The sequence below is a fragment of the Myotis yumanensis genome, unplaced genomic scaffold (assembly GCF_028538775.1).
Source record: "Myotis yumanensis isolate MYYU_CA2020_CCGP unplaced genomic scaffold, mMyoYum1.0.hap1 SCAF_1, whole genome shotgun sequence".
Lineage (NCBI taxonomy): Eukaryota > Metazoa > Chordata > Mammalia > Chiroptera > Vespertilionidae > Myotis > Myotis yumanensis.
This window is the reverse complement of record NW_027223752.1, coordinates 74,328,485-74,352,288: the sequence shown is the minus strand read 5'-3', so window position 1 is coordinate 74,352,288 and position 23,804 is coordinate 74,328,485. Positions and strand designations below refer to the sequence as shown.

The following is a 23,804-nucleotide window of genomic DNA, read 5'->3' as shown; positions in this document are numbered from 1 at the left end:
ACAGATCTGTGATCACAATCTCTGGAGTGGGATCTAGGAGTCTGCATTGAGGCAGCACTCACACACCCTAGCCCAGTGGTCGGCAAACTGCGGCTCTCGAGCCACATGCGGCTCTTTGGCCCCTTGAGTGTGGCTCTTCCACAAAATACCACGTGTGGGCGCGCACGTACAGTGTGATTGAAACTTCGTGGCCCATGCGCAGAAGTTGGTATTTTGTGGAAGAGCCACACTCAAGGGGCCAAAGAGCCGCATGTGGCTCGCGAGCCGCAGTTTGCTGACCACTGCCCTAGCCAGTTTGGCTCAGTGGATAGAGCATCGGCCTCCGGACTGAAGGGTCCCAGGTTCACTGTGTCTCTCTCACACATCAATGTTTCTCTCTGTCTCTCCCCCTTCCTTCCACTCTCTCTAAAAAAAATTAATGGAAAAATATCCTTGGGTGAGGATCAACCAAAAAATAAAGCATCACTTGCAGTGTACAGCAGGTCATCAAATAGTATCATTTTATTTAATGTCATTTTGTTATAACCTAGGAAATTCAGTCTTGTTTATATCAATTAGCCCATGGTAAAACTGGTTTTGTTATACGTTGTATGCCTTAAAGTCACAGAACTCATCAACACTGAGGACTTACAGTACTTGAAAAAAGAACTGTTTGGTGACTGTCTTGATCATGGGATTGGGAACAATCTAAAAGCATTAATTCAGGCTGTTGATTATATCTTGCCCTTTTGGGTAAGCACTGTGTGTGAAAGTGGCCAGCACAGTACCTTGCAAATGACAGCCAAAATGGTTTTTCGATCTTCTCACAAAACATGCTATTGATACTTTCCCTGATGTACTTGAACCTCAAACAGACAGAAATTTCTTCCAAAGAAAATGGAGGCTTTGCAAGTGACTCAACTTTCCTTAATCATAACTCTGAGAACTATTATTTATTGATGACTTACTAAGGGCCAGGGCATATGTCTAGTGGCACATAGAAAAAAATCTGAGTTACTTACTGAATGATCAAGGCTATTGAATGCTTTACATTCAACCTTCAGAGCAATTGCTACTGCCTTGTCATGGAGTTTATTATCTCGATTTAAAAAAAACCGTAGGACTTATTATTGAGCCCTTAATCTGTTCTAAGTGCTTTATGAATATTTATACCAAATTAATCAGTACAGCAACTCTATGAGTTAGGTACGCAGGCTGAGTTCAAAGTAACTTGTCTAGAACAGAAATTATAACTGACTTGATTCAAATCTGAGTAGATGAAGCGGTCAGCAGTAGTGCTGGAAGGAGGGCAGGCCAGTCCCAACACTCCCAGTTACAGATTCTTAGCAGAAACAAGATAAAAAACAAAGACAAAACAAAACTCAGGCTCAGAGGTAGCAGAAGTAAAGCCTGATGATCCCAGATCCTCTCACCTCTTCCTATCACTAACGTTACCCGTCCTCACTTTGAGCAAGGACAATGCTGCTGCGGAGGCAGTTTGCAAGAGACCTCAGACATCAACGGGATGTTTTTTGGAGGCAGACTGACTGGTTTAGCTCCTTTACTCGTTCATCGCACATTTATTAAGCACCTACTATGTTCAAAACACTCCTAACAGAATCGAGCATGCACTCCTGAGAGCAGCAATCCTGAAACTTCGCGGAGGCGGATGGCAGAAGGCGAGTGCGGACTCGTGTGGGAGGTTCTCCCACTTTCTTCTTCCTCAGGAATTGTTCTACCCCTCAAGGTGGCAGGAGCAGCAACCTTCATCACCAGGTCGCACAAACTTGAGAATGAAGAGAAAAACATTGCGCACAGCGCTAGACCGATTACCTAGGGAGATGCGTCAGAAAAGCTGGAGCGCTTGGGACTCAGTCCCCCAGGCCAGATCCTCTAGAGGCTGGCTTTCTAGAGAGAAGAGATAATAGAATTTGCGGAGCCAGGGGCTTAGAGTCCTCGGATTCAGGAGACCCCATACTCCAAACCCGCAACCCCAGCAGGTTTCTGTGCAAACACCTTTTGAGACGAATGCATACTTTGTCCTCTAATAATGCAAACGTGACAGCTGCCCATTCAACTCTCGTTCCGCCTCCATTCAGAGCAGTTGATGCCACAGCGGCATCTTCTGAGCTGCAGTTATGCAACCTCACTCACAGCGGGAGTTATTTCCTGTGCTTCTGGCTGCGCCAGATTCATGTAACACGCCTACCCTGGGCTTCAATGGAAGTCGTTCTCCATTAACAGCCACTCTAGCGCTCGGAGATGAATGCCCTGCACGGCATACCCCTTTGAGCAGTAAGAATCCGAGGCATTAAAAACAACTCTTTCTCTAACACACACGCGCGTACGTACACACACACACACACACACACACACCCGTTGTGCATGCAGCTAGGACACTGCAGCGATGCAAGCGGAGGACAGCAGGCGGAGCTCTCTTTGTACAGTCCCTCTTCTAACCCCCACCAACCAAAGATGAACTCATGCCAGCTCCATTCTTTGCTCTGCAAGGAGAACACACGCGGCAGAACAGAGTAGCCTCCCCGGTCCTCCTAAGGCACAGTCATTCTAGCTCCTTCGTTCAAATATTCCAAAACGAGTGACCGGGAGGACCGCTGCCGCAACAATGCAGCCTCCCCAGCAGCTCCCGGTGCAGCTCACACCCCCGCCCCCTTTCGCGGCGTGCCAAGAGTTTGGAGCGCGCGCACGCACACCGAGCTCGGTGCCTGGCGTATCCCTCCGCCTCCCTCCGATTTGGGAAATGAAGGGAGGAGGGGACTACTTTCCTGAAACTTGCTATGCTGCACACGACTTCGAGTTGCAGTGATTCGCTCCGGGGCCGCAGCTCTGGGTCCTCCTCCCCACACACCCTCACAGCTCGGGCGTCCCGCTCTGCCCACCCCCGGCCCGTGCTCACTCTGCTCCCCGGGGGAAGCCAGCGGCCGGGAGAAGTCGCCAGGGACTACTTCGCCTCCTCCGGCGGGCGCCCCGGGTTCGGGCAGCGGCGACGGCGGAAGGAGCGGGCGGCGTGAGCGCTTCCGCCGCCCCCCTCGCGGCTCCCCTCCGGCGGGTGTGCGGAGGTGAGGAGTTGGCCCGCCGAGCGGCTGCTGGACACCGGCTGCCGGGGGACCTGCGGCCGCGCTCCTCGCTCTCCAGCTGCTTCTCGGGACCCTGCCCCCCGCGGGAGCGCCCGCTCTTCGCCGGCCCGGGCGGGGGCGATCGGCCGCCTGCCCCCGCCTCACGCGCTCCCCGCCGCCCCCTCTCCCCCCTCCGGAGCCGTCCCGGCTGGAGCGTGTCTGGAGGAATCCGCCGCCGCGAGGCCCCGCGCCCGGTGGTGCTCGTTCTTGAGGACCGCCCCGCTCGCTGCCGGGGGCTGAGCGGGTGCCGGCAGCCGGGCGGGAGATGGTGGGGTGGGCTCCGGTAGGACCGCGCCGCCGCCGCCCGGAGCCTGGCTTCGGCACCCCCGCGCCGGCCCCCGCCGAGCGGAGCTCTGCTTCCTCCTCGCCGCATCTCTGAGGGCAGCGCCGCCTGTGCTCCGGCTTCGCCGCCGCCCGCCCGCCCGCCCGCGCCTGGCTGGCCGGACCCCGCTGCTCGCCGCTCCGTGGCGGGAGCAGCCGCTCTCCAGGCGCCCTTTGCAGCCCCCCTTCCTTTTCTCCCCTCCGCACACCTCCCCGGCCTCCTCGGACCTCCTGGCTGGGCGCTGCGGCGAGGGACGAGGCTGGGGTCGCCACGGCGGAGGTTGCCGCCGCCACCCCCCTGCGGGGGCGGCCGGGGTTCCCGGCTGGGGGGGCCCCGCTCCGGGTGAGGCGTCCACCATGGTGAGGCCCCTGAGCTGCTGCCCGCGCGCCCCCCCGGCCGTCGCTGCCTCCGGTCCCTCGGTGCTCCTGCTGCTCCTCCTGCTGTTGCGCCTCCATCTCCAGATCGGATCACGGTGAGGGAAAGATGAGCGAGGAGACGGCGACTTCTGACAACGAGTAAGCGCCTCATTGATCTTGATTACTACCCCCTACCCTTCCTCCGCCGCCCCCCACACCCCTCCAAGACTTGGGCGCCCGAAAGCTTGCAGCCCTGGAGAGTTCGGTGCATCTTGTTCTGCAGATAATATTTGATTTCTTGAGCCATTTAATTTCATGGCAGCTCTCGCTCCCTCACCCCCACCCCCATTTAGTTGCTTCCTTCTGGGGAAGGGTATTGAGGGTTGGGGTTGGATGGCAGTTTTATGTCCGGGAGATCGAGTGGTGTGGGTGGATGGATGCAGGCAGGGTAGAAATGACCCCTTTGCCTGGAAGACCTTTGGCCTGTCCTTTTTCACGGGAGCGTGCCAATCAACATACCCCGAATATCCATCCTGTTTCCTTTATAGCTATTTCACTTGGAAACGAATGAGTGGGAGCACCTCCTGCAGCAAACTGCTCTTGAATCTTAATTCGATGAGTCAGTGACTCTTAAATACAGATTAAGCCTCTGCCCCCTCCCCTCCTTTTTTAAACTTATGACCTGTAAGATTCTTGTAAAAAATGGGGCCAGGGGGACATGTTTAGAATTTAATGGGATTATGGACGCCTGGAGTGTGGGAGTTGTTGAACCATTCTATTTTGCCTTTGCGAACCTTGGACATGTGTTTATCAGGTGCATAGAAGAATTTCGAATGGTAATTTTTTGTTCTTCAGCTATGTTAAAATACACCTTTTACGTTGGTTTAACACTACTTACATTGCTGAATATGTTGATGACTTCATTGATGAACTTCTAGAGCAGCCTGGTTAAAGTTTTTTATTTATGTGGGCTGTCCTTCTGTTTTTCAAGCGAAATACTTTGCCTTTTACAATATTTTGCTTTAATGTAACAGCTGCTTGGAGAAGTGTTGGTGCGCTGACAGTTTTCTGTTGAGACTGGATTTAATTTCATGCAGGATATTAGCTTCCGTTTTCTTGTAATTCAAATGTTGTTTATCTTTTGAGGGTTGGAAAGAGTTAAGTGAGTTACGGCTAGTCCTAGGATGCATTCCTTTAAATAAAGTGCATTCCTCGAGTCAGACCTCTTTTGAGAGAACTTTAATAAAAGTCCAAAGCCTAGGCCTGTTTAACATAAAATAGCTTGAGAAATGCCAAGCAGCGTTTTTCCTTCCCCTCCCTCCCCCCAGCACACTCTTCCGATGAGCGGGTGTGGGAGAAGGTAGATTGCTGCAGTGTCAGTGCGGTCGGGAAGCAGAAGTGGCCGCCATGTTCTCTCTTTTTTTTGTGAATCGCCCTCATTTGCATAGCACACTCTTCATTCATAAAAAAATAATTAAACATCCATCACCTTGGACATCTTGAAAGGATTTCCCAAGAAAAAAATTCGAAGCTTGATTGTCTTCACGTAGATTTTTGAGTTTAGGAAGTAAGGAAAATTCGAAGTTTTAGGTTAAATGCTAAAACATACGCACACACAAACAACTACCCCTGTTCTCAGAATGTTGACACAGTTATGTGGGAAATATCAGTTCGGGGAGGTGCTGGGATCACGTGATCGCCTCCATTCATAAAATACCTGGCTGTCCATTCACAGTGCAGTACACTGTCTCACTGCCTTCCGCAGATTAGACCTACTTTGAGCGAGATCAAGAAGTACTGTATCTCAGATAACGCCTAGTTAGGAGAATAACTGCTGGAAATTCTGAACAGAATGACGATATTTTTTGTGACTCTTCAGAAAGCTTGGATCAACATGTCAAGTTCATTTTAGGGATAGGAAAAGACTAATTACCATATTTAGAGTGAAATATTTAATGCCTCAGCTAATAGAAAAGCAAATGAGGGGATGTGGATTGACACACGTGTATAATAGTTTCTAAATGTCTCTTTCTGTAATACTTGCCATGAACAAATTCAGAGCAAGTTTTTGGTGTAGTGATGTCAGTGGATGATTTTGCTGTTACACGAAAAATGAGTAAATATTTCCAGTGGCTTAATCCCAAAGATGTTGATATTTGAAACACAAAATGGCAATTTTTACTGAGAAGGTTGCTTCTCTCTCTTTCTCTCTCTCTCTTAAATTTTAAATGTACTTAATGTGGGACAACTTGGAAATAACCTCACACACCCATATTTTTGGAATTCTGTTTTCACAGATATATCCTGCTTTATTAATATTATTCCCCTAGGGGATTTGTTAAGCTATTTTTTGTAGGACAAAATTAATATTTTAGCATATAATATTTTGCTATTAGATCTTAACTCTTCATGGGAACAAGCTCTTGGGATTTTACTTACTTTTTTTTTTAATATTAAAAAGTGATGTGTTCATCTGGCAATCAGTTTTATTAGGGCCAACACTGTGCATTAGATAAACCACAGTAAACTTGTTTGGAACGTAGCTTTTATTCTGGTAATTTATATATCTCATCTTTAATATATAAAGTAATGTTTTGAAATGGCAACTTATTATTTAACCATATATATATTATGAAGATACAAGAAATATATAATGGCCGATGCCCTTGAAGGTTTAACATAGTTTAAAACTGCCTTGTAATGTGGAATTTATTTATAAAATCCTTATGTATATTTTTTCTTTCCTCAGTTTTTTTCAGTCTCAATTAACAGAAATTTAATTACAGTAGAGATTACTTTTAACATTGGAATGTTTTTACACCTAATTTCAACCGTTAGAAAAAAAAAAGTAATCGTTTCTAGGCCTTTCGGCTAAGATCAAGTGTAGAAAAAAAGTGAAAATCACCAATATCTTGAGAAACCTTAATCTTTTCTAGCCATTGTAGTAAAATACAGTACGGCCTTTGTGGCCTCATGTTGAAATCCTCTATTATGTGCTTTATTATTTGAAATAAGAGTTATGTATAGAGAGATAGTTAGCTCTCAGGTTGATTGTGGATATATATTGAATTAAGAATTAGTGAAGGATCTACTATGTGTAAGACTTTGTCTTATGCAATATCAGATTTTGGGAAGGGTTGGTAAAATTCTGCTTTTCTTCAACTTTAGTAGGAACTGGAACTGAGTTAAAAGTGCAGTTTAAAAAAATAATTCGTTCCATGCAGGAGTATTAGTTTATTTCAGATAATGTACAAAATGGTCTTGAAAGTGAAAAAATAATGTATTTGCAATTCTACTACTAATATAATGTCTTAATATTTTATATATAAACACACTTTTCCTATGATATGCATAAAGCATATTCACTTACTGAATTTTTTTACCATGTTCCAAGAACTGTGATAAATGCTTTACTCATGTATTATATAATTTATGTATATGCATCTATTTTCAGCAGAAATGGAATTGCGTAGTGGATACTATTATAACTTAATATATTGTGAATATTTTTCTGTGTCATTACATTCTAGAATATAATTTTAATGGCTACATACATTAGTTTTAATCAGTCTACTATTTTTGGATATTTCTAAACAGTGTTGCATTTGATCCTGAGTTCTGTCTGTATTCAAATATATTACTTTTTCCTTGAGATAGTCTAGGAATGGGGTTAAAAGATGTAAGTTAAAAATTTTTTTATTCCTGCCAAATTGCCCTCTAGAAAAGAATAACTCCGTGTATCAGAGTGCTTATACCTTGAAATGTCTGTCCAGTTCTCTTAGAAATAAATTTTTGCCATTAAAAAAAAATTCTCACCTAAGGATTTTTTTTATTGATTTTGAGAGAGAGAGAGAGAGAGAGAAAGAGAAAGAGAGATACAGAAAAAAAAGGAAGAGAGAGAAAGATGTGAGAGAGGAATATACATTGGTTGCCTCTCATACCTACCTGGACCCAGCCAGCAACCTAGGTATGTGCCCTGACTGGGAATCTAACCCGCTATATGGGATATTTCTCCAACCACCTGGGCCACCTGGCTAGGGCAATTTTTGCCAAATTGAATGAGGAAATGAGATCTTGTGCCTATTTTTAAAAGGTGCTGGATGGTAAAATAAAATTGATATTTGAAAAAACAAAAAACTTGTGAGGTTGTTTTTGGACAACTGGACTAAAACAAAATACTATATAATAAAATAAATAAAATTACAATATATGTGATCATACAAAAGTCATCTGCAGATCATTTATTTAACCATTACCAACCTTTATGTAGTAGGGTATAGTGTAAAGAACATTGGACTTGGAACTGGGTGATGCAATGCTGTCCTAACTGTCACTAATTTTTTCTGTGATTCTGGGCAAGTGACAGCTTCTGTGGGCCTCAGTTTGCTCACTTGTAAATCAAGGTATTTGAACTGAGCATTATTATGGTCCCTTCCTGTGCTAAATCACCCTAAAGTAATATGGTGGTAGAAATACTGCAAGTCACTAGCCTTGTAACGTACAAATTTGTTAATTAATTTTATTATGTTGTTTGTGAAATATTGAAGCAAATGAAAGAAAGACTTCTAGTAGAGATCTGGTAGGGTGATGAATTAAAAGCATGAATTTTGATGAACCAAGATAAAAATTTTGGAAACAATTAATATGTTGAGAATCTTTTAAGATTTTATTTTGGGCTTTTAATAACCCTGTGTCTTTGATAATATATATACATCACAGATGGAGAACTTTTTAATGCCCTTTTTAAGCCTCCTTTTAAGGCTATTGGGTTTAAATACCAACTTGAGTATTTCTAAAAGGAAGACTTTTACTAACAAGGTACCAACCCTTGTGTTTTAATTGTCCAAGAGGTGCCAACAAATTAAGTCTTTTCATTTGCTTATTCATACAAATCGTGTTAATTTAATACTAAGAGGTAATTTAATTCATTTAAGGAGCTAATGCAGATAATGAAATTTTTTATTTTTAAATTTTTTTATTGACTGACTAGAGGCCCAGTGCACGAATTCGTGCACAGGTTGGGAGGGTGTCCCTCGGCCTGGCTGGCGATCGGGGCCAATTGGGGTCCGTCTCACCCAGTCCCGATCACGGTGGGCCAGCTGGCGGGGAAGCAGGGGAGGGAAGAGGTTGGCCGGCCGCAGGAGCTTGGCTGTGGGAGCACACTGACCACCAGGGGGCAGATTCTGTGTTGAGTGTCTGCCCTCTGGTGGTCAGTGTGTGTCATAGCGACTGGTTGACCGGTCGTTTGGTTGCTTAGGCATATACACACACACAAACACACACACACACACACACACACACACGCGTTTAAGAGAAAGAGAGAGACATCGCTTTATTGTAACCACTTACTGATGCATTCATTGGTTGCTTCTTGTTTGTGCCCTAACCTGAGATTGAACTTGCAACCATGGTGTACGGGGACAGTGTTGTGCACTAACCAACTGAGCTATCCTGCCAGGGCCTTATTTTTTAATATTGAGATTTAGTTTGCTGTTTATGACAAATTTGTGTCATAGCAGAATCTCATTTTAGAGTCCTGAACTATTGTCATTACAAACTCCTAACATGTTGATTTTTGTGGCAAACAGAGTAGTTTTAAATGAAAAAAAAAAAGAAAAGAAAAAGAAAAAGATGTATTTTTGTTTAACACGTTAAGTGCCCAGCCTGTTTTGTCTTCTGGACGGAAAGTATAGTGTTAATCACTGGTGACTGGGTGCTTAACGTGTTAAACATAGTTTATTATTTTTGTTAAAATATAGTTCATTAGTAATGGCTCTTAGACTAAGGTGTTAAATTGCTTGAGACATCGAGTTCTTAGAATTCAGACTACCAATCTCTAACCGAACCTTGTTTACATTCATGGTTGAAGGAAATACCAACAAATCATAGCAGAATTAGAAGTACTTGTGACAGCAATTGTATTAGTTCCCTAGGGCTGTCATAATAAAGTATCACAAACTAGGCGGCTTAAAACAACAGAAATTTATTGTCTCAGTTCTGGAGGTTAGAAGTTCAAAATCAAGGTGTTGGCAGGGCCATGCTCTGAAATCAATGGGTGAATCCATCTTTGCCTCTTCCCTAATGTGGTTGATGGCAACTTCGGCATTCCTTGGCTTGCAGCTGCCTAATTTCATAATCTGCTTTCATCATCACATGGTGCTCTCTCTGTGTATCTCTGTCTTCACATGCCCCCCCCCCCCCCCGCCCCTCCTTTTTTAAATATATATATTTTTTATATCAGAGAGGAAGGGGGAGAGAAATAGAAACATCAATGATGAGAGAGAATCATTAATTGGCTGCCTCCTGCATGGCCCCAACCAGGGATCGAGCCCACAACCTGGGCATGTCCTCTTGACCAGAATTGAACCCGGGAACCTTCAGTCTAGAGGCCAACACTCTATCCACTGAGCAAACCAGCTAGGGCCACATGGCCCTTTTATAAGGACACTAGTCATATTGGATTAGGAGCCCATCCTACTCCAGTATGACTTCCTCTTAGCATTCTACAACAACCCTGTTTCCAAACAAGATAATTTTCTGGGGTACTAGGGTTTTGGACTTCAACATTATTTATTTTTAAAAGGATATAATTCACTTATAATGGCAATAGAAGTCAGATTTTTTAAAATGTCATTTTTATTTTATTTTTTTCTTTATTGATTAAGGTATTACATATGTGCCCTTATTGCCCCATTGCCCTCTTATCCCCCCACTCATGCCCTCACCCCCAGGTGTCCAGGCGTTAATAGGTATCTTGAAATAGCACTTATTATAGTCACTAGTTTGAAATTATTATAGTTAATTAAACTATTGCTAGAGCTTATATTTTAATATGTTAATAAAAGAAGCACATGTATTTTGTATTGCTATTTCAAAATTTAAAATATTTTGATAGTTATGTCAATGTAATTGATTTCTTTTGTAATCCTATGCATTTTGTTTTAAGCCTTTAATGTTGTTCTGAGAAGGGGGCCATAGGCTTCCTTAGACTGACAAAGAGGTCCATGGCACAAAAGGTTTAAGATCTGCTATAGCCCTGGCCAGTGTAGCTCAGCTGGTTGAGCATCCTCCCATGCACTGAAAGATTGCCCTTTAGATTCCCCTCAGGGCACATGCTCAGCTTTTGTGCTCCATTCCTAGTAGGGGGCGTGCAGGAGGCAGCCCATCCATGTTTCTTTCTCTCTCCCTTCTTTTCTCTAAAACCAATGAAAACATATTTTTAAAAAATCTCCTGCTATAGAAGGCTGAACCCAAAGATATGGATATAAAATGGGAAGATTAAGAAACATGAAGGATAAGATAAACAAGTTCAACATACAAGTTCAACAGTTCCAAAAGAAGAGATAATGGAGGAGAGGAAATAGTCAGAGATAATGGCTGAGAATTTTTAAGAAGTAGCAAATTAAACCCAATTCAGTGAACTAAACACAAAACAGCCTCACAATCAAACTGGGATTATCTGTAGATTGCAAGAAAGGAAAACCTAACAAAATCCATGTAGTTTATCACATTTGAATATTAAAGGAGAGAAATGATAGTTTTAATAAGTGCCAGAAAGGTAATACTGTCATTCCATCTCTGCCCATAATATGCAAGTAAATGTTCATAATTTATAGATTTATAATATAAATATTCATAAATATAGATTTACATTATTTCTGCTCCCTAGAATTTAAGACTTAATTTTTCTGATTTAAAATGAGAGTGTTGGATTTGATCTTTAGTATTTCTTTTAGTTCAGTAATTCTAGAATCCTAAGTGATTTTCTTTGTATTTCTGAACCACATTGAATATAGCATTGCTGTTACTTATATATATATAGAATTGATTAGTAAAGATTTCCTTGTATCTGAAATTTTTGAATCATCTTGGAAGGCATTTTCTTTGTACATTTAGAGTACAAAGAATAAGCTTTAGTAAATTCAACAGTGATTGGAAATAACATTTAATCTAATCAGTTTTATAACTGATTATAATTTAGATAAAGGCCTTTATGACTTAGACTGTAGAATGCAATTGTTTTTTTGCTGATTGTATTTAATGATAGTATTGTTTATGATTGAACACATCTCATTTGTTTATTCACATGTTTAGAGATTACGTTCACAAGTACATGGTATTTGTTTTTGCTTTTAATTTTTTATTGTTTAAAGTATTACATGTGTCTCCTTTTCCCCCATTGACCTCTCCCCGGCCGCTCCCACCCCCCAGCACATGCCCTCACCCCCCTAGTGTCTGTGTCCATTGGTTATGCTTATATGCATGCATACAAGTCCTTTGGTTGATCTCGGCCCCCCCCCCCCCCGCCCCCCACTCACCTTCCCTCCTAGATTTGAAGGTCTGACCCCCCGCCGCGCCCCATCCCCACAATCTTCCCTCCTAAGTTTGACAGTCTGTTCGATGCTTCTCTGTCTCTGGATCTATTTTTGTTCATCAGTTTATGTTGTTCATTATATTCCACAAATGAGTGAGATCGTGTGATATTTATCTTTCTCCGACTGTTTTTTGCTAATGGCTTCTCTATATTGGTGTCCTGTGATAGGATTACCAGAAATTTAGTGAATCATGACTTTTCTGATGCCATTTTTATAAAGTTGTCATAACTTTCACCACATTAGAATGTTTTAGTAACTTTGGCATAAAGTTACCAAACTTTTTTATTTTTGCTATCTTATTGTTAATTACATTGATATTTTGAGATTGGAATTCGGGATCAATTCTGGATTTGCCCCATTAATAATATGTGAAAGCATTTCAAAATTTTAGTTGCTGAATTGTATATATGGATTTCTTAACAGTTTTTCAGGACAGATTTCATTAGTAACTTTTTCTTCAAGAATTTCAGATCAGTGACATTTGAGTGCCTACTAGGCATTTGACTTTTCCTTAGCCTTGGAGATACAAAGATAAGTAAAACCTGATAACTGCTTTCACTTTCCAACAGGGGAACTAGATCCCTCTGAAATGTGATGAGTGCTCTGCTTATGAAGTTATTCAAGGCTGTAGGAGAAAGTGATTCTTTCTGGAGGTGGATGGCAGGGTGAGAGTTATGTGTGAAGGAAGTTTTCAGAAAAGAAGAGGCATTTTAGGAGTCACCTAGAGATGAGATGGAAAGGGGAAAAGTATTCCAAGAAGTGGGGTGGGGAGAGGGTAAAACAAAAGCAAGCACAGAAGGTTTGAAGAAAAGCAATAGCTTTTTGGATAAACATGTTTGGAGGAGTAATGGGAGGTAGATTACAAGGTGTTGGTGGCCAGATTGTAAGCATAGATTTGTGCTTAACTATGTATCAGCAATCTTGGAGCAAAGGTGATGGCTAGGTCTGGAGCCTGAGGGCCACAAGATAAATGTGACAGAAGCTCCTGGAAGCTTTTTCAAAACTTCTTTTGAAAAGTTGAGAGAAATTTATTTAACTGTTCAGTCTGTTAATTACATTAATTTTGAACAGAATTCCCATAAATTTTTCAGATAAAGTCTAAGCATTTGAAGAAAATTTGTTCTTTGAGCTTCCCTCCCTCTTCACCACAACTCTTAGGTCAGTAAGGATAATAATGAAAGGCACCAGCTTAAGTCTTTATCATGTAGACAGTGGGGAACATTATTTTAAGTGAGGAAGTGATGTCAGATTTGTGTAGAAAGATGAATACTAGGGTTCCTTTGTACAGGTGATTAGAGGGAAAAGAAAGGAAAAGAAAATGAACTCTCGAGGAGGAAGATGTAATACTGATCAAGGTAAAGAACAGCTGGGAATAGTTCATTTGGAACTCTTGAGGATGAATTTGTAAGGCAGTATAGATTTCCAGTGTGATTATGTGACTGGATGTGAAGGAAGTAGGATGAGTGTGGGATGATTTCAACATTTTAAATTTGGGTGGCTGTGATGCTTTTAAATGAAGTGGGAAGAGGAAGAGACGATTTTTAAGGGGAAAATAACGCCATTTTGATATTTTTTAATTTGTGGGTGCCTACTAGGTATCAAGGTATGAAATACCCCATAAGGTGATTTAAATGATAGGTTTGGTGCCCAAAGAATGTTAAGAGGGCAGAGTTAGAGGTAACTTATTCAGCATATGTAATAGTTGAAGCTAGTGGAAAATTGCCCAAGGATAACATTAAGTAGAAATGGGAAGTTGAATAGTTAGAAACAGCAGTTTGTTTTTTAAAATATATTTTTAATTGATTTTAGAGAGGAAGGGAGAGGGAGAGAGAGATAGAAACATCAATGATGAGAGAGAATCACTGATCTGCTGTGTCTTGCATGCCCCCTACTGGGGACTGAGCCTGCAACCCGCGCATGTGCCCTGACCTGGAATCAAACCATGACCTTCTGGTTCATAGGTCGATGTTCACCCATTGAGCCACACGGGCCAGGCAACAGCAGTGTTTTTAAGGGAGAGTAAGAAGAGACACTAAAAGACAGAAAAGTCTTGAGAGGTAGGAAAGTTCAGAGAGAAAGTGTTAAAATGGGAAGTGATGAAATGGAGACGGCAAAGAGTAAGATTATACTCATTTAGGGGGAAGCTGGGAGTTGAGATTGTTTGTTAAATGAGGTGATGTCAGTTATGCAGAGAAAGAAAAAAAAGAGTTAAGGAAGATGGGCAATTGATAGAGGAAGGCCTAGGAAAGCGGAGCCTATCAAACTGTTTTACTGCTTGTCAGATGGAATGCTAGATTTACTCCTTCTAAGGACCATGTGAGCTAAGTATTATCCATAGTTACAGATAGAGATAACTGAGGTTTAAGAGAAGTTTAGTAACTTGCCCACAGCCACACAAGGAAGTAAGTGGCAGAGATGAGATTCAAAATGCAATGTGATATTTATACCTCGATTTTAAACAAGAAATTAAGCTTGAAGTGATAGGTAGACACAGAATTGACAGCTGATTTGAGGGACTGGAAGTTTTGATGAAGTTAATGGACACAGAGTGAAAGTGGGACAAATTGAAAGTTAGATTTTGATCAGAGAACACAGGCTCAAGAATGCTGACATGTGAGGGAAGATTAAAGTAAAAACAGGTTGTAGGAGTAGAGGAGCCAGGATCTGCTAGGATGTTTTAAAAGGTCAACAATGTGGCTGTTCAAGTTTCTGGGTTGGTATTAGGAGTTGAGGTGGAGAGGAATCCTGAGCCAAGGCCAATGTATTTAATGTGAGTGTGGGATGAGCAGCTTAGAGTGGGAGTATGAATGCTGACATCTGCCTCTACAATTTAAAGAGACAGGAATACGGATTTTGGAATTGGAGGTTGAAGAAGGTGTCAGGGGGGAGGATAAGAAAAGGGAAGGGCTTACCTGAGAGGAGTTGAGAATATTAGGAATGTTAGGATCGCATGTAATAATGGCCCTATCAGGGATGAAAGATGGTGGGAATTAGAAAGTGGAAGGGAGGATAGACATGTAAATGAATTACCCAAATTTGGATTTTAATTAGGAACTTTAAGGTTTCTGAAAGACTAACCAAGATGTTGACTTTATCCAAATAAATTATATTGTCTTTGACAGAAGGTTTTGTATTCTTTGGGTACTCCAATCTAAATAGTTAGAAAGGCCTTTTCAAAACAAAATTCACTAATTAAATAACTACAACTTGGTGTTCACAATTAACATGATCCTGCAGTTACTGCTGACTATTGCATTAAGACCTTGACAAATCACATAACCTGTCTTTGTGCTTGATTCTCCATCTGTAAAACCAGGGAAATGTGTCAGTACTTAAGAGAGATGTTAAGATAAATGTAACATCCCCCTCCCTTGGTATTATTTTTTTATGAGTTAAGAGAATATTAAAAAGAACTTTTTAATTCTTGAGAAGAAAGGTTCATGAAATAATGGGTGCTTACTTTCACTTAGCCTGAATTGTATGTAGGGTTACTTTAAAAAAAAAAATTTATTGATTTTAGAGAGACAGAGACATTAATTTTTGTTGTTCCACTTTATCTATGCATTCATTGGTTGCTTCTTATACCCTGACTGGATGAACCCAGAACTTTGGTGTACTTGGACAACACTAAATAACTGAGCTACCTGGCCATTACTGGTAGGGTTACTTTTTAGAAAGGATTTGAACTCCTGGAAAATTTGTATTTCACTATAAATGTTGAAAAGCAACTTTTCAGAAAGACTTAGAAACTAATAATTCCAATAAGCAGAAAATAATATAAATCTATATTGTGAATATTTTCTTCCATGTTCTGAGCAAAGATTGAGTAAAGAGAATATAATAAGTGTTAGGCAAAGAACTAGCTCTAGCCAGTCTTTTTGTTTGTTTGGTATTTAAAACAACTATTTAGTTATAAAAGGAGAATATTTCTAGAGCTTGTTAATGAAAACAATTTTAACACCTGAGCACATTTTGAAAGTATAAGTCATCTTTCTCAGTTGAATGCAGGAGCTTTCAAATATTGTATGGAGAGCAAAAATCTACTTTCATGGGAGAGAAGGGAGAAGAAGGTTTTTTTAAGCTTATTGAAGATTTAGGTAATTTTTTGCAACTGTAATCAAAGTAGGATTCCTATTAATAGGCTAGATCTATTAATAGGGATCCTAGTGATAAGTGAAATAGGCAAGATCTGCTAATCAGTTCATTGCTCTTGATTTAGTCTGTTAACTTTAATTTGGACAGCTAAAAGGTCTGTAAGCTTATGTTTGAGTTCATTTTATAGTCATCAACAACTAAAGCAAAAACTTGTTTATGTTTTAATTTAGCCTGATATTTACCCTCATTATTGTAAAACTGTATAATTTGTTAATTAAAAAATAACTGCCTTAGATACATAATTACTGAAACTAGGGTTCGGAATGAATTTGAAGTTAATTCTCAATCAAGATATAACATGAACATAAATCAGGAATTTAAAAAATATGATGATTAAAGATTGTATATACTTTTTCTAGAGGGTTATTCAAGCCAACAAACAAAATTAACTTAATAAAAATTAACATATAACAAGTAATTTTAATAAGTATATCTAATTAAGATATTCTTTAACTGTATTATGATCATTTTTAAAAGGAAAGGGAGAAATAGGAGATGAATGAGTGAGACAAGCTAGCCTCTAACCACCTTTGTTTTTTTTTTGAGCAGTTTTTCCTAGTCTTGATCCTTCAAGAGAGCGAACTTAGCTAAGTGAGCCAGAAAGAGAAAGAATGTATCTGATGTTATGTAGACCCTATTGCAGATGAGTCTGAACTTTATAATGGGTAGGAGGCCTCCGCATACACTGGTTTGGCTTTTAATTACTGGCTAACTTCTAGTTGTGTCATTTGTGTATTTGCCTTGTGTTAAACAGATTTGGCTAGGTGTAGTGGGAGGAAAATTGAAACTGAGCAGTCCTTTTAACTGACTGCTATGGTCTGAATGTCTGTGCCCTCACACCCATCCCAAATTTGTATGTTTAAATCCTACCCCCAAAGATGGTGGCATTTGGAGCTGGGGCATTTGGGAGGTGTTTAAATCATGAGGGTGGATCCTTCTTGAATGGGATTAGTGTCTTCTTAAAAAAGAGGCTCCAGATAGATCACTAGGGTCTTTTACCCTATGAGGGACACAGAGAAAGAAAGGCCTTGGCTGTGAACCAGGAAGAAGGCCATAATCTGACCATGCTGGCATCTTGATCTTGGACTTCCCAGTCCCCAGAACTGTAAACATTTCTCTTGTTTATAAGCTACCCATCAGTAATATTTTGTTATAGCAGCCTGAATGGACTAACATACTACTTTTTGTTTGCTTGTTTTGGGGAATAACATCTAGGAAAGAAAGAAGTTAATTAAAAAACAACACAAATTTCAGTTGCTTCTAGATCCATATGTATATATTTTACTTGTTTTAGTAGGGTATGCACAAAAATCATTCATTTCTTACCTGATATACTTAATATAAATAATTTCTATGCTTAGACATAGATTTTTAGTAATCATTAATTTAATGCCTATAATATTTCATCAAGTTGTACCATAAGTTTACATAGCTATTATCTTCTTAGTGAACACTTCAGGTTTCCAGCTCTTTGCTATTATAAATAACATTGCAACGAGCATCATTTCACATATAATTGTTGTCTTTTGTTCAGTTTATTGCTTAGGATGAATTTACAGAATTGAGATAACTGTGTCAAAGAGTATGTGTTGTTATTTTTATTCTTGATATAAATTGCTACTTTCAAAATTTAACAATTTTTTTATTGTGGATTATTTATAAATGAAATTTGTTCTCATATTTCTTACATTCCATTTTTGTTCTTTAGTAACTTGTGATTTTTTTTATATAGCTCCCAGTACATAATTAAGTGATAGTTAATATTTGAGTAATTACCAACATTGTCTTAATCATTTTATGGATTTAGTTTTCATAATAGTCATTTTAAATACCGGGGTGGGCAAAAGTAGGTTTACAGTTGTGAGTGTGTGAAACAGTTTATAGTATTACTATTTATTCATTAATTATTGTATTATTTACCTACTTTTGTCCACCCCTGTATTACTACCATTATTACCCCCATTTATGAAGATGAGGAAACTGAGGCTTAGCAAAGTTAAATAATTGACAAATATATACCTGGTAAAGACTCCAAAGCCTGTGTCCTAAAACAGTGACTTTTTTTATTGTCTGAAGTTTTACATATGTCTCCTTTTCCCCCAATTGACCCCCCTAACACAGTGACTTTTAATCTTTAACTGTGACAATAACGAATACATTATACCCTTTGACACTGTGTGTGTGTGTGTGTGTGTGTGTGTGTGTGTGTGTGTATGAATGCACACACAACCTTTCACAAAATAGCTTAACTTACTGTGCGATGACATAGGTTGACTTTTGTGCTCCCATTCAGTTCTCTATAAAAACATAACTGGTGAAGATGCAGTGAAAAATCTATTCTACACTACAGTGCAGTATATGGGATGTTGTCTTTTAAAGATGTACCTCCTTATTGCTACTGAAAATAACATTTGTGTTCAGCTTATTATTTCATGAAATACGAGATAATACTGAAAGTTATAGGATCCTCGGGAGAGTGCATTTCAAGGTCGAATTAGGAGAAGTTGCAGGGGAATTCAGATTTGAGTTGCTGTGGCTAAAGTATAGAGAAGTGTTGCGCCATTGCTTTGCAGATTTCTTCACTGAAGTGCCTCAAAAGATAGGAGAGAATGCATCCCAAAAGCAGCCTTTAAAAAGTATGGAATTATTTTGAAATCTAGTAAACTATTTCAAAGATAATTGTGAATATCGTATTCTAATCAGTAATATAGTAGTATTTCCAATTTGAAATGTTTTTGATTATATATATTAGGAAAAATTGGGGAGCTCTTTAACCACAAAATCTTTGCACATTTACATGTCAAGGCATTATGTGCTCATAGCCCATGTGGCACCTTCCTGGAAGTGTACTCTCTGGAGTACACTTTGGGATACATCCAGGGTGTGCTCCTGAGACCAGAGCATGGTTGTGCACTGTAATTATAGCGGCTGCCATTTTCAAACAAAAAGTAGGAATAGCAAAGAGTATATGGATTCAGCAAAGAGTAACATAAACTTTTTGAAGTATAAAAACAATATAATCAATCACACTGTAGGAAATTTGGAAGATGATGGGAAATAACCTGTAGAAGAAATTTTCTTTTGTGTATTTTTTTAGATTAAAAGTATTAAAGACAAAAATATAGAAGGGATATTAAATTTAAAATTTGTTGTTTCTATAAAAACTTCAGGTCGATCATAACATTTATACAAACAATAAATGAGCTGTGTTGGAACAAATACAGGCATGCTAATTGGTAGTCTAAGAAATCTGCAGTGTTGTGTAGCAAAGGACACTCAGATTTCATTTCAATGTTGCCATTTAATTATGTGACTTAGAGCAGATCTTTTCATATGTGAGCATTTCTGTTAATGAAGACAGTAATCTTTTCCCACTTATAAATTGCTTTTGCATGAAAATTTATATTAAATGGATTTAGCTATAGAATTTTGATTTACTTATAGGGAAAATGGGGGTTTTCTAGAGGATGAAAAAAACAAAGGCAGACAGATAAAGGAAAGGTTTTAGCAAAACCTTAGGGAGAGAAAGTAATCTGAAGAAAATGAACCTAGGTCTTAGATTTAAAATCTTGAGGCTTGTTTGGGAGATAAATAAGATCTGTATAAGGAGTATTAGCTAAGTTAAAAGGTTATGTAACCCACATATTGGGAAGTTATGTAAAATCCGTACATTGGTTATATAATTTACAAATTGGGAAGTTTTGAAAAGCATCTATCTACATAGTTAAAATCAGTGAAAATTTGCGTGGTGTATCAGATGGACTGGAAAATTCCCTTTTAAAATATTGGTTGCAGGAAACAAGACATTCACAAGGATGTTTAGATCATGTAGGGCACAGAAAGGGGAGGCCCTAAACAATTTTAAATGATCAGGGGAAGGAAAATGAGAATTTCTTATACAAGACCCTTTATTTTAAAAAGCTACATATTGCTGATATTCTGTTCATTATTTGGGCATGGTTTCATTATTGCTTTATTAATGAAGGTAAGGTAATTATAAGAGTTTTCATAAGCTCATGTGTTGAAACAGTGTTTGGTATACAGTAAGCACTAAATGTTTGGCAATAGGCATTCAGTTATGGCTTCATTCTTAACCTTTTTGAAAATTGATTTTAGAACAGAGGTGAGAGGGAGTAAGACATCAATTTGTTGTTCCACTTCCACTTATTTATGCATTCATTAGTTGATTCTTATATGGGCCTTGACCTGGGATTGAACCTCCAACCTTGGCATATTCCAGATGATGCTCTAACCAACTGAGCTACCTGGCCAACTCTCTTAACCTAATTTTCTTTCTCAGTTTTTAAGTTTGTTCCTCAATTGCAATCTTAGTTGCATCTCCAGCCTTTGAAATAAATCAAACTATAAAGGAATTGTAGAAAAAGAAAAAAATACTTTTACTACCAGCTTTTAATTCATTCTCTCACAGTTCTTTCAAAATGTTTTTATTACTTTACTGAAAGATACATTTTTTCCCTGTTAAAATTTGTCTTACTACCATTTGCTACCCTTTGGGCCTTATTAGATTCCTTTGACAATTGAAAGCAGCGCTGCATTAGAACTTTCTGCGATGATGGAAATGTTCTGTTTGTGCTATCCAATCTGGTAGCTAATATGTGGCTAGTTGGCTAATGAGTACTTGAAATATAGCTTGAGGGACAGAAGAACAAATTTTAATTGAAATAGCCTCATGCAGCTAGTGATTTCTGTTTAGATAGCACAGATCCTGAGTGTTTCTAATTCTTGAATTCTAGCCAGTTTTTGAAGAAAGTTCAAAAATTTTTAATAGGGAGTTAGCTTGAGGTAGTGCAGCTTTTTTCAAAGTATGGAACTTGCCCTGGTATGTAAGATAATTTTTATCACAGACATGGCATTAAATTTAATTGACAAGTTATTTCTTTTTCAGTACTTTTTGCATTTTTATTAAGTTGTTTATTTGTGTGTGTATATATGTCTGTGTGTGTTTAATAGGGAAGGAGTAATATCAATCTCATTCTCTTGTACACAAGCCAATACTGTTTTGACTTTCACTGTACTAAAATTTATTATTATTAAGACAGTCTCTTCAATAAATGGTGTTGGGAAAATTGGACAGATACATACAAATAAATGAAACTAGACCATGAACTTACACCATACACAAAAATAAACTTAAAATGGATAAAGGACTTAAATGTAAGACAGGAAACCATAAAAATCTTAGAAGAAGCCATAGGCAGCAAAATAGCAGGCATTTGTCATAGCAATATCTTTACCGATACAGATCCAATGGAAACTAAGGAGAAAATAAACAAATGGGACTACATCAAAATAAAAAGCTTCTGCGCAGCAAAAGAAACCATCAACAAAACAACAAGAAAGCCCACTGCATGGGAGAACATATTTGCCAATGTTATCTCCGATAAGGGTTTAATCTCCAAAATTTATAGGGAACTCATACAACTTAACAGAAGGAAGAGAAACAATCCAATAAAAAAAAATGGGCAAAGGACTTAAATAGACACTTTTTGAAAGAGGACATACAGAAGGCCAAGAGACATATGAAAACATGCTCAGTCACTAACATCCAAGAGATGCAAATCAAAACAACAATGAGGTACCATCTCACACCTGTCAGAATGGCTATCATCAACAAATCAACAAACGACAAGTGCTGTCGAGGATGCGGAGAAAAAGGAACCCTCATGCACTGCTGGTGGGGATGCAGACTGGTGCAGCCATTGTGGGAAACAGTATGGCGTTTCCTCAAAAAATGAAAAATGGAACTTCCATTTGACCCTGTGATCCCACTTCTAGGAATATATCCCAAGAAATCAGAAACATCAGTCAGAAAGGATATGTGCATCCCTATGTTCATAGCAGCACAATTAACCATAGCTAAGATTTGGAAACGGCCTAAGTGCCCATCAGCAGATAAGTGGATTAAAAATCGGTACATCTACACAATGGAATACTACGCTGCTGTAAAAAAAGAAGGAATTCTTATTATTTGCAACAGCATGGATGGAACTAGAGAGCATTACGCTAAGCAAAATAAGCGTCAGAGAAAGATAAATAAATGATCTCTCTCATTTGTGGAATGTAATGAACAACGTAAACTGAAGAACAAAAATAGAACTAGAGTCATAGAAGCATCGAACAGACTGTCCAATATTTGAGGGAATAAGAGATCAACCAATGGACACAGATGGGGGGTAGGGGGAGTGGTGAGGGCTTGTGCTGAGGGGTGGGGGCAGCTGGGGAGAGGTCAATGGGGAAAAAAGGAGACTTACGTAATACTTTAAACAATAAAGAATTTAAATTAAAATTTTTATGTATTTATGGATTGTGATAGTTTTGTTTTTTAAATTGACTGAGGTGATTAAAACCTTTCAGGAACATTTTTTGGATAACATACGTGGTACACATAGAGTGCAGAATATTGACGAAGGCAATAAATATCAAAACAAAAGCAGGTTGTGTAGTAGTTGAATTGGCTTGGTAGGGAATCAGGAGCCCTGCTGTGCAGTCTCTGTTTGCTGAGGCAGTCTCTGTCTCTTAGGTAAGGTTTCTGCTTTGGCTAAAAGGGAAGATAGGTTGGTTTAGAGTGAGAAGTGATTTACAATTTTTTAAATGTGTTTTATTCTGTAAGTAAAACATAACATTTTGGATGATAGCTAAAATGCTGTATGTCAAACATGAAATATCTTATTTAATCCTTCACTCCAAAACAGATTACACTTAACTCTCAATTTTTTAAAACAAAAACACCTCCGGTGTACCAGTTATAAAATAAGTCACAGAATATAATGTACAGCATAGGAATATATATACTTTGTAAGTATATAAATGTTGAATGAGTATGTTGTACACCTAAAATTAATACAATATTGTATGTCAACTCTAATAAAATAGAATAAAATTAAAAACACCCTCTGGTATACAGAATTGGATTAATCTTTATCTTGATTCATGCTGCCTTCATTGGTCTATGTATGGCCCTCGGAAATCTGATATTTTAATATTTTATTTACTTGGCAAATACCCCATCACAGTACAATCAAGAATCAGAACCTTAATGATGACTAACATTTACCTAATGTGCATCTCTCATATTATCTTAACTTCTCAGAGGTTACTCTAACCTGAGTTGTGTGCTTACCATTCTCTTGCTATTAAAAAAAAAGTTTAATTACATACATGTATGCCTAAACAGTGTCTCATTGTTTAAATATTTTGCAATTCCATAAAAGGAATATATTATATGTTAACTCCTAGAACTTGATTTTTTTTAATACATTACTAAGATGTATCATTTTTGGCAGGGTGTACTTTTTTTTAAAAAAAAAATACATTTTTATGTATTTCAGAGAAGGGAGAGGGAGTTAGAGAGAGAGAAACATCAGTGATGAGAGATAATCATTGATCGGCTGCCTCCCGCATGTCTCCTACTGGAGATCGAGCCTGCAGCCCCGGCATGTGCCCTGACTGGGAATCGAAT

The 23,804-nt window shown here is 39.1% G+C and overlaps 1 protein-coding gene across 1 annotated transcript in view; it reads left to right on the top strand.

Moving 5' to 3' along the window:
* Nucleotides 1-2,801: 2,801 nt before the first annotated feature.
* SPRED1 (sprouty related EVH1 domain containing 1) overlaps nt 2,802-23,804 on the top strand; it is a 125,453-nt gene continuing 104,450 nt past the window's right edge. The window contains exon 1 of the mRNA XM_070425299.1: nt 2,802-3,953. Coding sequence (XP_070281400.1) covers nt 3,922-3,953 — 32 coding nt within the window. The 5' untranslated portion in view covers nt 2,802-3,921. The remainder of the gene's footprint in view (nt 3,954-23,804) is intronic.